This window comes from Oncorhynchus mykiss, chromosome 20 (genome assembly GCF_057628025.1).
Source record: "Oncorhynchus mykiss isolate SJ-2025 chromosome 20, ASM5762802v1, whole genome shotgun sequence".
Taxonomy (NCBI): domain Eukaryota; kingdom Metazoa; phylum Chordata; class Actinopteri; order Salmoniformes; family Salmonidae; genus Oncorhynchus; species Oncorhynchus mykiss.
In genome coordinates, this window is record NC_143041.1 from 40,598,969 (window position 1) to 40,616,858 (window position 17,890).

The following is a 17,890-nucleotide window of genomic DNA, read 5'->3' on the forward strand; positions in this document are numbered from 1 at the left end:
CTTTGAATTCACACAAATAGCCTAGCTATAAACCCCTTTCCATAAAAAAAATAATATTTACATGCTAGAACTGATACACATAAGAAATACTGGCAACAAACGCACTGGAAAAGGGTTTAAATCGACTTTAGGCACACTAGATAAATTCCTTGGTAGAAGTGGTTCTATATTAAGCTAACATATAGAATTATTTTAAGATGGTCATTCTACGGATCATTTAGCTATTTGATTTTGAATATGAGGACCCCTCACACACGTTCAAAAGTTTGGAGCCACTTAGAAATGTCCTTGTTTTTGAAAGAAAAGCACATTTTTTGTCCATTAAAATAACATCAAATTGATCAGAAATACAGTGTAGACATTGTTAATGTTGTAAATGACTATTGTAGCTGGAAACGGCTGATCTTTTATGGAATATCTACATAGGCGTACAGAGGCCCATTATCAGCAACCATCACTCCTGTGTTCCAATGGGACGTTGTGTTAGCTAATCCAAGTTTATCATTTTAAAAGGCTAATTAGTAATTAGAAAACCCTTTTGCAATTATGTTAGCACAGCTGACAACTTATCCTGATTAAAGAAGCAATAAAATGGGCCTTCTTTAGACTAGTTGAGTATCTGGAGTATCGGCATTTGTGGGTTCGATTACAGGCTCAAAATGGCCAGAAACAAAGACCTTTCTTCTGAAACTCGTCAGTCGATTCTTGTTCTGAGAAATGAAGGCTATTCCATGCGAGAAATTGCTAAGAAACTGAAGATCTGGTACAATGCTGTGTACTACTCCCTTCATAGAACAGTGCAAACTGGCTCTAACCAGAATAGAAAGAGGAGTAGTAGGCCCCGTTGCACAACTGAGCAAGAGGACAAGTACATTAGAGTGTCTAGTTTGAGAAACAGACACCTCACAAGTCCTCAACTGGCAGCTTCATTAAATAGTACCCGCAAAACACCAGTCTCAACGTCAATGGTGAAGAGGCGACTCCGGGATGCTGGTCTTCAAGCCATGTACATGGTTGTGTGTGTATATATATATATATGTGTGTGTGTGTGTTAATTATTTGATAAAATATTGATTTTACTGCTATAGCCCAAATAAACACATTACATAACACATTCATCAATTGCAAAACAGACAGTCAAAAAATAAATCATAAGGGGTAAGTTTTCAAGTGTCGGGTAGCAGAGCTCTACACTGGAGTCATTGCAAATCAAATTGTGCCACTTGTACCCTACCGTGAGCTGCCGCAAATAGATATTTAAATAGCCTATAACTTCAATTTAGGCTATTGCAGCCTTGTGTTATCATGCAATTAATTACCATGTTTAAATTAAATTGGAAGCAATTGTGGTCATGGTCACAGCTCTATCGCAATTGCCGATCAGAGTACATTAGATTGATGGTAACAGTCAGTCATATTAGGCTACATGTAAACAAAAACAAAACACTGGCTGTTGTTGACAAACGTATTCAGTCCATATCAATGGCATATTAATAACATTTGATGGAAATTACGACCCCGTCCTCAGTAGTCAATTCCAGCACTAGCCTAGGCCTACAGAGTAATTAATGGGCAACACGAGCACTCTTGGCTCTAAATCGCATCGCTGTTCACAACACTATTCATGATGAATAAATTAGTCTGTCAATTTGAACTAAGCAAGATGCTAAAGCGTTCAGCTTACATTTTACCTACATCTTTACTTAGGCTATCTGAAATGAGATGTAGGACCTATCAAGGACTAGGCTACTTGTTCTAAGCAAAAGCAAACCATGGCAACGTTTAATTACAATCATAAACCCAGATTTTAGTCAGCAGCCCAGGTCTATTGAAAAGTCAATCACGCAAATAGGCCTAGCTATTTGCATGATCCATTCAACGATTTGTAGTCTTAACACCTGGCTCATAATACGGCACAATTGCAAGAACATAACATTAAGCCAGTTTTTTTAAAGTTTTTTTTACGTTTTTCCAAATGTTTCTTGCAAAGAGATTTCGAGATCCTCTGTCCAACTTTCATCACCCAAACTTCTGTCGGATTTATCTATAGTTGTGCACATGCGCAAACGGGATATATTTACAATCATAGATAGCATTGGTGGAAAATGATCAGGACCTTTTCCCGATAGCGATGGAATTTAGGCTTTAAATGGTTTAGGGAAACCGAGTTTAATAAAGGCGACATAGGCAAATTCCTTTTTAAGTTACATTGGCTCGCAAGAATTATTATTTTGACGGAAAACTGAATTTTGCGTTTTACATCGACATTCCTTCCTAATTCATTCAATAACGTTATGGAAAAAGAATAGGACAGTGTCTCTAGAATCTAGATATGTGACAAGTAATAGCCTAGGCCAGAGCCACGTATTTAGAAATAAAATACATGTATGGCTCTGGCGTAGGCAACGACTTTTGTTCAGAGGGAAATTTAAAGGCAGTCCATTGGCTGTCGGATAAACTCAACGACAGCGTTTTCCTAAAGGAGATTACTGATTGGTCTTGTCACCTGTCAGACTAGAACCCTTCACCATCAACTTCAGATCAACTTAAAAAACAAAGCCCAGTTGATTTGAGCACACAAGGAAGAGTACTTTTGTGGGTGTGTCTGACTACGTGCACTCCACAAATAGTTACTTGATCGCAACATAGTTTCGAGGAGGACCTTACCGAGACGCAAGTGAAATAATACGTTCTGTTTTGATAGAAAGTAAACTGTGAGAGCGACCGGTCGTTCGAAGTAGTTAGTCCGTCAATTTAATTTCTGAGATTGTTTGTTGTCCACGTTTACCTTCTTTGTTGTGACGTCTTTGGACGTTATCTGTGAGAATATTTGATCAGCGGCAACATTATGTCAAACCTCCGGCCTAGATGTTGTATTTTAGGAAAGGGTTCGAATGGCTACGGCTTCCATCTGCACGGTGAGAAAGGGAAGACCGGACAGTTTATCCGACTGGTAGAACCAGACTCTCCTGCCGCCACCGCCGGTCTCTTCGCTGGGGACCGACTGACGTTCGTTAACGGGGACAGCGTGGAGGGTGAGAGCCACCAGCAGGTCGTTGCCCGGATACGAGCCACCGTGGGCAGCCTCGAGCTGATCGTGGTAGACGCTGAGACCGCGGAGGTACTGAAGAAGCATAACTTGGAGTGCCGTAAAGAGTATGTCACGGAGGGCATCCCGTTACCGGGCAGCAAGTCGGGCCATGGGGATGCAGCGGAGAGCGAGGCGACTGCTACATCGGCAGAGAACGGAAACTTCTCCCTACAGAGGCTAAGTGTGAGCGCCAAGGTAAAAGGGATTTCCGAAGTTTCCTATCTAGATTAATTTCGCAGAATATTAAATTTTATGTAGGCAATTTTCATACGCCTAGTCATGGGATGTATTGGAGAGCTGACCAGGGTCAACCACTGTCTGTCAACACATTTGAACAACAATATATATTACCAGTCAAAAGTTTGGACACACCTACTCATTCAAGGGTTTTTATTTATTTTCTACATTGTCAAAGTTCTTGAAATTTTTCGGATTGACTGACCTTCATGTCTTAAAGTAATGATTGACTGTTGTTTATCTTTGCTTATTTGAGCTGTTCTTGCCATAATATGGACTCTGTCTTTTACCAAATAGGGCTATCTTCTGTATAGTACCTTGTCACAATACAACTGATTGGCTCAAATGCATTAAGAAGGAAATAATTTTATTTGTGGAATTTAACAAGGCACACCTGTTAATTGAAATGCATTCCAGGTTACTACCTCATGAAGCTGGTTGAGAGAATGCCAAGAGTGTGCAAAGCTGTCAAGGCAAAGGGTGGCTACTTTGAAGAATCTCAAATATATTTTGATTTGTGTCACACTTTTGTTTACTACATGATTCCATATGTGTTCGTTCATAGTTGTGAAGTTTTCACTATTACATTTCAATGTAGAAAATAGTAAAAATGAAGAAAAACCCTTGAATGAGTAGGTGTGTCCTAACCTTAGGCTACATCCTACCCTAAACTCCATATGTCATGTTCTAGACATTTGCTGAGACTTGCTTTTGTCTCTTTTATTTTATTTTATTGTACGTCTGTATTGTGTATAGAAGCATTAAACAGACACATGCCTACAGGGCAGATATTCTGTTAACCCTTTATGCATGTGGAAATTGGCCTATGGATAGGGACAAATTGGAATGTTTAAAATAATAAATATAAAAAGCATATGCATGACCATGGTAGCAATTGAAAGAGAAGACTTTGGAGATGGGGAAATTCACACCAAATGTTCACCTGACATGACTGAATTCAAACATGACACTGTTGATTTTATGTGCATTTTACATTGACTGTACTTTACACAGCATTTGTCCATGACGAAAAATTGAAAATACTCTGGATACATTCAATTACATAATACGAATATTATTGTAAAGTTTGATTTAGGTGCAAAATAAGAAACAATTATTACAAGAGTTTGAGCATGATGTCTAACTGGTGTCTCCAAGTGGATACACACAGTGGCGGTTTGGGGGGGGGGGGGGCAGTGCCCCCGTGACTACAATTCTGGACCCCCTTGTGGACCCCCTAAATGTGGCGTATGAAATCATTTTTACATAGCAAAAATGAGTTATCTTTTTTTACATCTGTTATTAGACAGTGGCAACGATGATGATGATGATTATGAACATGGTCTTTTGCCTGCTAATGCCTGTAATGCAATGCAGTGAAGAAAACGATGTCAACAATAACGTCTAATGTAACTTGCCCCTCTAACAGTACAACTGCCCCCCCAGTTGAAGTGGTCTAGAACCCCCACTGGACACACCTCTCCAGACTGGGCACAGTTCATACGGAATTTAAATCTACTTTTATGGCTCAAGGAAAGAGCCTTCAACTATAAGGTGCTTTTTTGATCCCTCCTAGCTTTGCCATTGAGGAACTGAAGCAAACGCATTTGTAGTTTGTTTGGAACACAGCCCTGCATCCCCCCCTTTACACAATTACTGTTGTTGTTTAGACAATCCAGAAATATTCCATTATAAATAACCACTTGGGTCAGGTGGGCATCATTGTGAAAGCTTATTATATTGCCAACATGACTTGCTAAGTTATAAAATCCAATCATAGTGTTAGGCTTTCAATATGGAAATGTGAAGTGCACATTTAGACTCACAGGTTTGTGGTTGTTGTTTGACATCAAGGCGGTATTTATTATAATCCTCAACATCTCGTCTTTCAGAACCCAGATTCCCCTCTCTCATGCCCCATACACACCGTGATATATTTCATTACGCTGTATGGTCATCTTCACGGAGTCTTGCACCGCTACTGAGCGGACAAGTCTAGCGTTTTTAACGCAAGATGGAGGTGAACCAGAGATCGCATTTATTTTGGCAGATCGCAAAATATGACTTTTTCATTGAGGACCGGAGACCTATTGTTTCCGGTAATAGCTAATAAAACATGTTTTGTTTAGTTACTTTTAACTCTACTTGTTACGCAAACTTTATAGCTAGTTAGTTCTGCAAGCTAGCTTGCAGAACAGCTACAGTAGCTAGCTAAAGGCTAGGTTGAAGATACCACTGTAACTAGCAACCTCCACCACAATAATAATCAAAATGTCATTACCATCACAATAGATTTAAACGGGAGGCAAGTCATATAATATAACTGGCTTAACTGCCCATGTGTATTATTTAACATTACTATTAAAATAGTATTCACTTATAGGGATAGGTAATTGTTTACAAGTTGCTAGCTATCCCATAAATCCATCACCGAAACCAGAGAAGGTGAACATTTTTAGTTTTGGTCACCTGTTCTTCAACAGACTTTGTCTGTACTGAAGACTACGCAAAGTGTGGAAAAATTCCAAGTGTCCAGTGTCTGACTCCCAACTGAGCCTTCAACCGCAAGGGGGCAGTGCGATTCCGCTCGGTTGTGGACATCCCCATTGAAATGAATGACATCCAGCGTAATTTATTGTAAACAACGAAACCAATTTGTAAAAGTAGCTCAATTAGCGGGAGGGAAGTGGTCATCTTTTTGCTGTGCGTGGTACACACGTTTAGAACAGCTGTCAGTTGAGTCCCATGTGAGTTCTGACGTCGTATTATTTATATATATATATATACACACACACACACATATTCACACACGTGTGTTACTGTACAGCCACTGAGTTCCAATTTAGGCACTACCAAATCTACATTGTTCAACCCATACAGGGACTGACAGGGGCAGTGAGTGTACAGTACAGGGCTACAGAGAGAACTGAATAGACCACATAAAGATCATGTTCTATAACAGGCCATCGAGCTAGAGACGCCTGTCTGCTTATTGTCTCAATAAGGTATGTGATCAACACAACATAGGAAATAAGGGCCGTATTCATAAAGTGTCTCAGAGTAGGAATGCTCATCTAGGATCAGGTCCTCCATTTCATCTTTATTCAATATAATATAAAAAGCGTTTTTAAATGATCCCAGATCAGTACTAGTACTCTGAGATGCTTTCTGAATATGGAACCAGCACAAAATGTCTACCGATCCATTTGTAAGCCAGAGAGCTCCTGGTTTTCTCAAGGTCGGAATATCAGGAATTCCTCATTTAATCAGAAAATAAAACATTTATCTGAGAAAGTGATGGCTGAGCTCTAACATACAGACCCCTCTAACACACAGCCTCATACTGCTGGTTATGAAATACTTTCCCATCCGTGGGTGTGTAGGGGTCGGTTAGTTAGGCAAAACATGTGCAATGGCTTCATGTAACTTTGTTAGACAGTGCAAGGTCTGCCCTCTGATTTACAGCCATTGTGTAACACAAATGGAAAATTTTAAAAAATCCGATCTCTCTCTCTCTCTCGGCCTCGCCTTGATGTGTAGCTAGTGTTTGACACACTAGTTGACACACTAGTCATGTAGGGAAAAGTGTGGCAATTTGAGACGAACACGAAAGGTCTCCTAAATAGTAGGTCTCAACGAGGGCCTTGAGTGTTTCCTTATCACATGATCTGAACAGGACAAACTCTCTCCGTCCTTTCTCGCTCTCTCCCTGCACCTATCCGGTGTATGTGACGATACAAAATCATATTATTACTCATTCACTAATTCGGCTTCTTTAGGGAAGGAGTGTTTCCTCGTCTGGTCACCATGATTGGTCTGTTTCTGTTTATCGTCTCCGGTCATATTCTGTCTCTGGTCAGAATTCTGTTCCTACCTTAAGAGACTGAGTGGAAAGCGAAACGGTGGTATGTGGGAGTAGTGGCTATGGAGTGAATACGGTGCCATTTGGGATGTAGCTCATGTCTCCCACCACTAATGCACTGATACCCTTCACTAATCTTCTGGGTTCAAGTGACGGGGGCCACAGAAAGGCCTCGTCTCTCTCACGGTGCTGCCTGCTTGTGACGGGGGCCACAGAAAGGCCTTCTCTCATGGTGCTGCCTGCTTGTGACGGGGGCCACAGAAAGGCCTTCTCTCTCACGGTGCTGCCTGCTTGTGACGGGGGCCACAGAAAGGCCTTCTCTCTCATGGTGCTGCCTGCTTGTGACGGGGGCCACAGAAAGGCCTCGTCTCTCACGGTGCTGCCTGCTTGTGACGGGGGCCACAGAAAGGCCTCGTCTCTCTCACGGTGCTGCCTGCTTGTGACGGGGGCCACAGAAAGGCCTCGTCTCTCATGGTGCTGCCTGCTTGTGACGGGGGCCACGAAGGCCTCGTCTCTCTTACGGTGCTGCCTGCTTGTGACGGGGGCCACAGAAAGACCTTGTCTCTCTAACGGTGCTGCCAGCTAGCCTCCTGCATTCCTCCCTGATGGGACACTTGGCAGGACCTGGCTGATACTGGTCTAATATGGGCTGCGTCCCAAATGGCACCCTATTGTCTACATGGTGCGCTGCTTATTACCCAGGTATATAGGGAATATGGTGTCATTTGGGAATCAGCCATGGACTGAGAGGCAGGACTTGGCTGGTACTGGTTTGTGTCCAGTAGGAAGAAAGTGTTTTTGAAATGAGGTTTCTGAACTTTTTGCTACAGTTGGATGTGCCCTGCTGAACACAACCATAGTCTAATATGGACTGAGAGCCAGGCACATACAGCTCCTCCTGGACTCTCAACACTTGGCAAGCCCTCAAAGAGCTGCATATAGTCTGGGTAGGCATTTTATTAATTGTTCAGCTTGGGGGTAGAAGCTGTTAATGAGCCTTTTGGACCTAGACTTGGCGCTCCCGTACCGCTTGCTGTGCTGTAGCAGGGAGAACAGTATATGACTAGGGTAGCTTGAGTCTTTGACAATTTTTTTGGACCTTCCTCGGACACGGCCTGGTATGGAGGTCCTAGATGGCAGGAAGCTTGGTCCCAGTGATGTACTGGGCCGGATGCTGAGCAGTTACCATACCAGTTATTGATGCAACCGGTCAGAATGCTCTCTGATGCATGAACTTTTTAAGGATCTGGGGACCCATGCCAAATCTTTTAAGTCTCTTGATGGGGAATAAGTGTTGTCTTCCCCTCTTCAGGACTGTCTTAGTGTGTTTGGACCATGATAGTTTGTTGGTGTTGTGGACATGAAGGAAATGGAAGCTCTCAACCTGCTTCACTACAGCCCTGTCGATGTGAACGGGGGCCTGTTCGGCCCTCCTTTTCCTGTTGTCCACGATCATCTTCTTTGTCTTGCTCACGTTGAGGGAGAGGTTGTTGTCTCTGACCTCCTCCTTATAGGCTGTCTCATCGTTGTCGGTGATCAGGCCCTACCATTGTTGTCAGCAAACTTAATGATGTTGTTGGAGTTGTGTTTGGACACGCACAGAGACTGAGTGTGTTTATTAATGGTGTCAAGTTGACCACATGGAAATTATGACCAGTAACACCTTGGAGGACTGTGTCCATCTCGGTTTCCCTGGAGACCCCAGTGGCGCAGAATGAGGCATTGTCTGTGGTGTGTTTGTCTGGGGAGAAAAGGAGAAAGAGAGAGACTGGGCCAGACAGGAAAGCGAAGACGACTCTCACGCCTCTCTAAGGAGGCTGAGCCTGAAATACCTTACCCCTTTCTCACCACAAACACTCATAATGATCTCGTACTCAACCAGTTGTGTGTGTGTGTGTGTGAGCCTTGAGGGATTAACCAGAGTTTAGCCTTTTGAAAGGAAAAACCCTCAAAGACCGGCACTCATTAGTTCTAGTAAGATGGAGTAAGGCCCTGGAAGGCGGACTGTTACTCAGAGTAGGGTGTCTAACCACTCTGACCAGAATGGGTGAAAACACGCTTTGGTGATTACATTGATGTTATAAAATACATTTTACCAAGACAAATATGATTGTTATGTTGTGGAGTCTTTCTCATAATCATATGTTAACTTTATATCTAAAAAGTCTGATTTCGTAACCTAATACATCTGATAATAAGCACAGAGCTCTGATGACATGGTACTCATCTTTAACGTTGTTTCTGTTGGTCGTAAAAGGCTAAATTAACATGACACAAGCTGAATTAAGTGTAAAAATATGAAAACACTACGTTTCAATCGATATCCATCTTACCTCTAATGTTTTATGTCCTCTGGATTTGAGGAGAAAGATGACTAGTTTAACAGGAAAGTGAGCCTGTCAGGTAGCCTTCATTCTTACATAGAATCCAGCCTAGTTGATGTGATGCAATTTTCATTTAAAACAAATTCCCCATCTGGCCACCATTGATTTAGTCACCCTAATTCTGGCCATCCTACAAGGGTAAAAACTCCCTTTTGAACAGATTATGATGGAGACGTGAGGTTTGTCATTTCTTTTTCCTTAAAGGATTATCTTCACAGGATTATTCATTTAGAGGATTATTATTATATGTTTTTGATTGGACACCCTACTCGGATAGCTGTTAAGATGGAATGACCCTGGAGGGCAGAACGTTACACTCAGAGAGCTGTTAAGATGGAATGACCCTGGAGGGCAGAATGTTACACTCAGAGAGCTGTTAAGATGGAATGACCCTGGAGGGCAGAATGTTACACTCAGAGAGCTGTTAAGATGGAATGACCCTGGAGGGCAGAATGTTACACTCAGAGAGCTGTTAAGATGGAATGACCCTGGAGGGCAGAATGTTACACTCAGAGAGCTGTTAAGATGGAATGACCCTGGAGGGCAGAACGTTACACTCGGATAGCTGTTAAGATGGAATGACCCTGGAGGGCAGAACGTTACACTCAGAGAGCTGTTAAGATGGAATGACCCTGGAGGGCAGAATGTTACACTCAGAGAGCTGTTAAGATGGAATGACCCTGGAGGGCAGAATGTTACACTCAGAGAGCTGTTAAGATGGAATGACCCTGGAGGGCAGAACGTTACACTCAGAGAGCTGTTAAGATGGAATGACCCTGGAGGGCAGAATGTTACACTCAGAGAGCTGTTAAGATGGAATGACCCTGGAGGGCAGAATGTTACACTCAGAGAGCTGTTAAGATGGAATGACCCTGGAGGGCAGAATGTTACACTCAGAGAGCTGTTAAGATGGAATGACCCTGGAGGGCAGAACGTTACACTCAGAGAGCTGTTAAGATGGAATGACCCTGGAGGGCAGAATGTTACACTCAGAGAGCTGTTAAGATGGAATGACCCTGGAGGGCAGAACGTTACACTCAGAGAGCTGTTAAGATGGAATGACCCTGGAGGGCAGAATGTTACACTCAGAGAGCTGTTAAGATGGAATGACCCTGGAGGGCAGAACGTTACACTCAGAGAGCTGTTAAGATGGAATGACCCTGGAGGGCAGAACGTTACACTCAGAGAGCTGTTAAGATGGAATGACCCTGGAGGGCAGAATGTTACACTCAGAGAGCTGTTAAGATGGAATGACCCTGGAGGGCAGAACGTTACACTCAGAGAGCTGTTAAGATGGAATGACTGTTAGTAATGACAGTGAAACAGCCTTTCTTTCTCTCTTCCCTCTTTCTTTGGCCAATAACATGGCCTTATGTCCTAAAATCACGAAGCGAATTCCATGTCTTCAACTTCACCCTGACCTTTTAACCATTACCCAGTAGCAGTAGGCAATCTCTGGCTACTGTTTTACAGGTATTTACTAGTTATGTTTTCCCTGAAACATCTTGGTGTCCTTCCTTCACACTGCCTCCTCCCAGTGTACGTCCCAAATGCCACCCTATTCCCTACGTAGTGCACTACTTTTGACCAGAGCCAATAAAAGTAGTGCACTCGGCTATTTAGGAAATCTGCTGCCATTTGAGACACAGCCCCAGTCTGTACTGGAGGACCTTAGTTAGACATCAGTCTGTACTGGAGAACCTTAGTTAGACATCAGTCTGTACTGGAGGACCTTAGTTAGACATCAGTCTGTACTGGAGAACCTTAGTTAGACATCAGTCTGTACTGGAGGACCTTAGTTAGACATCAGTCTGTACTGGAGAACCTTAGTTAGACATCAGTCTGTACTGGAGGACCTTAGTTAGACATCAGTCTGTACTGGAGGACCTTAGTTAGACATCAGTCTGTACTGGAGGACCTTAGTTAGACATCAGTCTGTACTGGAGAACCTTAGTTAGACATCAGTCTGTACTGGAGAACCTTAGTTAGACATCAGTCTGTACTGGAGAACCTTAGTTAGACATCAGTCTGTACTGGAGAACCTTAGTTAGACATCAGTCTGTACTGGAGGACCTTAGTTAGACATCAGTCTGTACTGGAGGACCTTAGTTAGACATCAGTCTGTACTGGAGAACCTTAGTTAGACATCAGTCTGTACTGGAGAACCTTAGTTAGACATCAGTCTGTACTGGAGGACCTTAGTTAGACATCAGTCTGTACTGGAGGACCTTAGTTAGACATCAGTCTGTACTGGAGGACCTTAGTTAGACATCAGTCTGTACTGGAGGACCTTAGTTAGACATCAGTCTGTACTGGAGAACCTTAGTTAGACATCAGTCTGTACTGGAGGACCTTAGTTAGACATCAGTCTGTACTGGAGGACCTTAGTTAGACATCAGTCTGTACTGGAGGACCTTAGTTAGACATCAGTCTGTACTGGAGGACCTTAGTTAGACATCAGTCTGTACTGGAGGACCTTAGTTAGACATCAGTCTGTACTGGAGGACCTTAGTTAGACATCAGTCTGTACTGGAGGACCTTAGTTAGACATCAGTCTGTACTGGAGGACCTTAGTTAGACATCAGTCTGTACTGGAGGACCTTAGTTAGACATCAGTCTGTACTGGAGGACCTTAGTTAGACATCAGTCTGTACTGGAGGACCTTGTCTATAATATAACCTCAGTCTGATGTCTATAATATAACCCCCACATCAGTCTAGCTGTCTATAATATAACCTCAGTCTGATGTCTATAATATAACCCCCACATCAGTCTAGCTGTCTATAATATAACCTCAGTCTGATGTCTATAATATAACCTCCACATCAGTCTAGCTGTCTATAATATAACCTCCACATCAGTCTAGCTGTCTATAATATAACCCCCACATCAGTCTAGCTGTCTATAATATAACCCCCACATCAGTCTAGCTGTCTATAATATAACCCCCACATCAGTCTAGCTGTCTATAATATAACCCCCACACCAGTCTAGCTGTCTATAATATAACCTCAGTCTGATGTCTATAATATAACCTCCACATCAGTCTAGCTGTCTATAATATAACCTCCACATCAGTCTAGCTGTCTATAATATAACCCCCACATCAGTCTAGCTGTCTATAATATAACCTCAGTCTGATGTCTATAATATAACCTCCACATCAGTCTAGCTGTCTATAATATAACCCCCACATCAGTCTAGCTGTCTATAATATAACCCCCACATCAGTCTAGCTGTCTATAATATAACCTCAGTCTGATGTCTATAATATAACCTCCACATCAGTCTAGCTGTCTATAATATAACCCCCACATCAGTCTAGCTGTCTATAATATAACCCCCACATCAGTCTAGCTGTCTATAATATAACCTCAGTCTGATGTCTATAATATAACCTCCACATCAGTCTAGCTGTCTATAATATAACCTCCACATCAGTCTAGCTGTCTATAATATAACCCCCACATCAGTCTAGCTGTCTATAATATAACCCCCACATCAGTCTAGCTGTCTATAATATAACTACATAACCTTGGTGTTAGTCTTAGATAGCGTCCCAAATTGTACCCTATTACAGTACTCATTTAGTGCACTACTTTTGGCCAGGGCATATTAAGCTCTGGTCAAAAGTAGTACTCTATGGGTATAGCCTTGTTCAATGTGAGATTTCAAAACGGCTCTTATCACTTAATCGTGGGTGTTGTTCATCTCCAATGATCTGGGTGTAGTGCCATTGAGTTGCCCTTATCCCTATGTAACTACACCTTATTATAACTGCACTTATAGCATTGTTACAACATTGTATTAAAGACTGCTTTGGCGACTAAGTATTTAAAACCCTTTTGGGCTGGATGTATCAATGTGTTCATTTAAGTAATAATGCACCTTGGGGGTTTGTGGTATACGGCCAATATACCACGGCTAAGGGCTGTTCTTATGCACAACGCGGAGTGCCTGGATACAGCCCTTAGCAGTGGTATATTGGCCATATTTCACAAACCCTGAGGTGCCTTATTGCTATTATAAACTGGTTACCAACGTAATTAGAGCAGTAAAAATGTTTTGTCATACCCGTGGTATATGGTCTCATATAACACGTCATTGGTATATGTAAGGGCCATAGAGTTAGCCAATCAGCATCCAGGGCTCGAACCACCCAGTTTATGAACATGCATAATCTATGAGCAGAATTACTGTCTTTCCTTAATTAGCCATGAAATCCTTAGTTTGAAAGCAACTGTTTTTCTGGAAGCTGTGCTGTGCCTTTTTTTCCTTACATTTTTCACCCACGTGGGCCAGTCCTCTAGCAATTTGAGTTCAACCAATGAGCTTCAGGCCCTCGCCATTTGAGTGACAGCTAGCAAGAGGCAGGAAGAGCGAGAGCAGGGGGAGGGGGCAATGACGTGGTGCACATATTATAGTATGTGACGTAGTATGCAATTTTCAGGGACCAATTTTGTCCCGTGAGCGCTACATTCAGAACTGCTGGCTGAAAAGTATACAGGGGTTCGGGAGAGTCTCTGTCACAGGCATTTCCATAATAGCACAAGGAGTCTTACAGTGGTAGCGATGGATTTCAATGTGTTGCAGTGAAGTTGAACTTGATTCAGACCCCCGCTTTCCCCACCTCCTCTTCTATTGCCAAGGCAACACAGATTTGCCACACTGTCTAATCTGTTACCACAGAGATCCTGATTTGGGTCACCATAACAACTAGTACTCACAAGCCCTTGGATGATCTTGACATCTCACGGAGCTCTTTGCTGCTCTGGGTTGTTTACTCAGTGGCACACACACACACACACACACACACACACACTGGGCTGACTGCCAACATAGTTTGTTGAACCTTATGGCTCAAAGTAGGTCTGGGTGATATGGCAAATCAATTATCACGATATCTATATATTTTTTTCATTCGATAACGATAGTTATCATGATATTAATCAAATAGTGTTTAAAAGGTGCATATCTGCTTCAGACTCAAGATTGCCTAATGCCTGAACAAACCACTAGGCACGTAGCCTAGTGGTTAGAGTGTTGGGCCCGTAACCGAAAGGTTGCTAGATCGAATCCCCGAGCTGACAAGGCAGTTAAACCCACTGTTCCCCGGTAGGCCGTCATTGTAAATAAGAAGTTCTTAACTGACTTGCCTAGTTAAATAAAAAATTTATTATGTGAGCTACACAAAAGTATACTTTAAAGAAAATTGTTCCATGCGGCCAGGGAGCACGTACCTGGGGTCAATGAAATTGATAAGCCTCTTGAAACCTTCCTTTTCGACTGTACTATTTGGTAGCATGTCCTTAGCAATGCAATGCATAATAGCATTTGTGATGTCTTTTTGATGTTTGCTTGTAGGGCATAAACTCTGTCAGTGTTGACTGCTTCGGGCAACATCCCTAGATTGTCTGGTAGTTGAGGGGCGTTGATCAACACCGTGGCTCAAAGTCAAACTTCCTGCATGTTCCAAAGAGTGATTTTTGCTTCAGATTTTGTAAAGGGTTTGTCTTATTACCAGACTTTGTAGCCACCTGTCGTAGCCAAATTTTTACACCGAGCATTGTTCTGCTCTTTGTCAGACTTCAAAAAGCCAAACCGCTTCCAGATTACTGAAACAGTTGAACCATTTTCATGAATAATTTCCTCGCTGGAAGCTGCTCCTTCTCCATGGCTATCACTGCCACTGTTTTTGCCTACATCACTCATTTAGTGGTGAATAATGGCTCCTCCATCACTCGAGGTGCTAAGTGGTTTTTAGTGGGCGTGTACCTCTCCACGTGCGTAGTGTCACTTCTCTGCATGTTCCTGCTGCGTCACAGAGGTGAAATAGACTGCCGTACCTAATTATTCTATATCGACATTATCGAAAATGAATCTATACGTTTTCATATCGTTATTGAGTGAAGTAATTACCTCTATTTAATTATTGATTTATCGCCCAGCCCTAGCTCGACGCTTTCCTCCCAGGATTTTGGGTTACTCATATAACAACCTCAAATCATGTGATTGTATTAATCATTGATTTGTGTAATGGTGTGTGTTCTTATTATACTTTGAGGCCCTACATTTAAGACCCTTCCATTAACCCAGGCTGTCTGACTGGTTCTCCCTCTACTAGAGATAAAGACAGTGAATACAGCTGTTTTAACACATTCGTTTAATGGTGATGAGGCTGTGAGGTCTTAAACAGCCAGAAAAAAACCCTGGTGAACAAACCTGGAAAAAGGACTTCTGATAACATGACAGGGTTGAGAACTGCATTCAGCTTCTACATGTAATTGTGAGTGGGGCCTTGTGTGAGTGAATTGATTCTCTGTTATGAGCGATGCTTTGTCTCTGAGCTTCAGGCTCTGTATGCTCCTCCTCTGTAATCATGCAGAACTAACACAGCTAAGTTGAGCTTCTACACTGTGTGTGTGTGTGTGTCAAGAGGCCTGTGGTTTGCTGGCATAGCTGTGCAGAGATTCCAGGCCCAGTAGAGAGCACAGTAGGTTAGGCCATGGTGTAAGCCTTACCATGATGCTTGCTAGAGATGCTTTGGTCCATAGGGGATGCCTTACCTTTGTATCTGACCACTCAAACGGTAGTCTGGACAGTCCATCTTCATTATATTCTCTACAGGTTGGAGCCAACTCAGAATCTTGTATAAAGACAAATACAAAGACCCTACATTGCTCATCTCATATGTATATACTGTACTCTATATCATCTACTGTATCTTTATGTAATACATGTATCACTAGCCACTTTAAACTATGCCACTTTGTTTACATACCCTACATTACTAATCTCATATGTGTATATACTGTACTCGATACCATCTACTGCATCTTGCCCATGCCGTTCTGTACCATCGCTCATTCGTATATCTTTATCCCTTTACACGTGTGTGTGTGTGTGTGTGTGTGTGTATAAGGTAGTAGTTTTGGAATTGTTAGGTTAGATTACTCGTTGTTTATTACTGCATTGTCGGAACTAGAAGCACAAGCATTTCGCTACACTCGCATTAACATCTGCTAACCATGTGTATTTGACAAATAAATTAGATTTGAAATAGAGTAGCTACCGGTATCTGAGGTTTAGGGTGGTGCTGTATCATCAGTCTATCTGAGGAAACCACGTCCTGTGTGTTGCCATGGCGCCAGGCCAGACAGCACTGTCACTGACAGTACTAGACTAGAACAACCGGAACAGGAAAGAAAAGACGTGAGACAGCTAGTGTTTGTTCTGCTGGTTGGTAGACAGAGGAGATGGAAGTCATTTATATTGTGTCAGAGAACACAACTCTCTGACTGTGTGGGTAAGCAGATCAGAAATGAGTCATGACAAAGGAAGACAAGGGAAGCTTGTTCATGGTTCTAAACAGAAACCTTAAAGGAAGATGAAGTTGATGGCAGTTCATATTATTATTATTATTATGTGTCTATCATATAATAAAACATGTCTATATGGAGTTCTTTCACAAAAGCCTGTTTCTCTGGTAAACTTCAGACTTGGTGTCAGAGAGCGACAGAGAGGGAGACTGATGTGAAGCCATGGTAATGTTGTGGTCACGTAGCTCAGCCATGGGGTGTTCTTGTTTGCTGCGTTATGTTGTAACTTTTGACCAGAGCAGAGGTGAAAGGCCCTTCTATAACCAACAGCACTGCTCTGTTGACATTCAATCAACCATTATCCCATGCCCCACACCGGTCTCCTATCTAAAAAGGATTGACACACACATACACAGCCAGTCCTCCATACCTACCACACCCATCTATCTGTCTGTCAGATGCGTTGATGCTGACTCACTATTCATGTTCAAACACAGGTCCAATCATTGCTCTATAATGAGATGTTATCAGGTGCTGTCAGATAAGGTGTTTTTGGATGACCGACTGCTGTGTCTAGTTACTGTGTTCATCCAGTGTGTTGCAATATTGTTGGTGAAGCTAGGATCTTCTATGGGTGACCTCCAAATGGCACTCTGTTACCTACACAGTGCCCTATGGGGCCTAGTTAGAAGTAGTGCACCAAATAGGGAATAGGATGCCATTTGGGATGAAACCTGTGTCTTAACTTGACCCTGTAACTAGTCTACTGCTATCAGCCCATCTCTCTTCAGCCTGTCCTGTGTCTGATTGAGTTTGCAGCGCTAGCTGTTTCTCCAGTTAGTTGATGATTATCTCTAGGTGGCTGTGCAAGACAAAAGTGCAGCTCTAAGTTCAAGGGTTTCACACAAACTCTTAACTGGTGAAATAATATCTTTTTTTTTATTTCACACTCCAATAAAACACCCTTATTCTTCAAGGAAGGACTAAATGTTTTGGT

General features: G+C 42.4%; 1 protein-coding gene across 1 annotated transcript in view; it reads left to right on the plus strand.

Annotated features, from left to right (window-relative positions):
* The first annotated feature begins 1,950 nt into the window (after positions 1-1,950).
* Positions 1,951-17,890, plus strand: part of LOC110499432 (Na(+)/H(+) exchange regulatory cofactor NHE-RF1) — a 33,796-nt gene continuing 17,856 nt past the window's right edge. Inside the window, exon 1 of the mRNA XM_021576572.3 lies at positions 1,951-3,286. Within this exon, the coding sequence (XP_021432247.2) occupies positions 2,849-3,286 (438 nt within the window). The 5' untranslated portion in view covers positions 1,951-2,848. The remainder of the gene's footprint in view (positions 3,287-17,890) is intronic.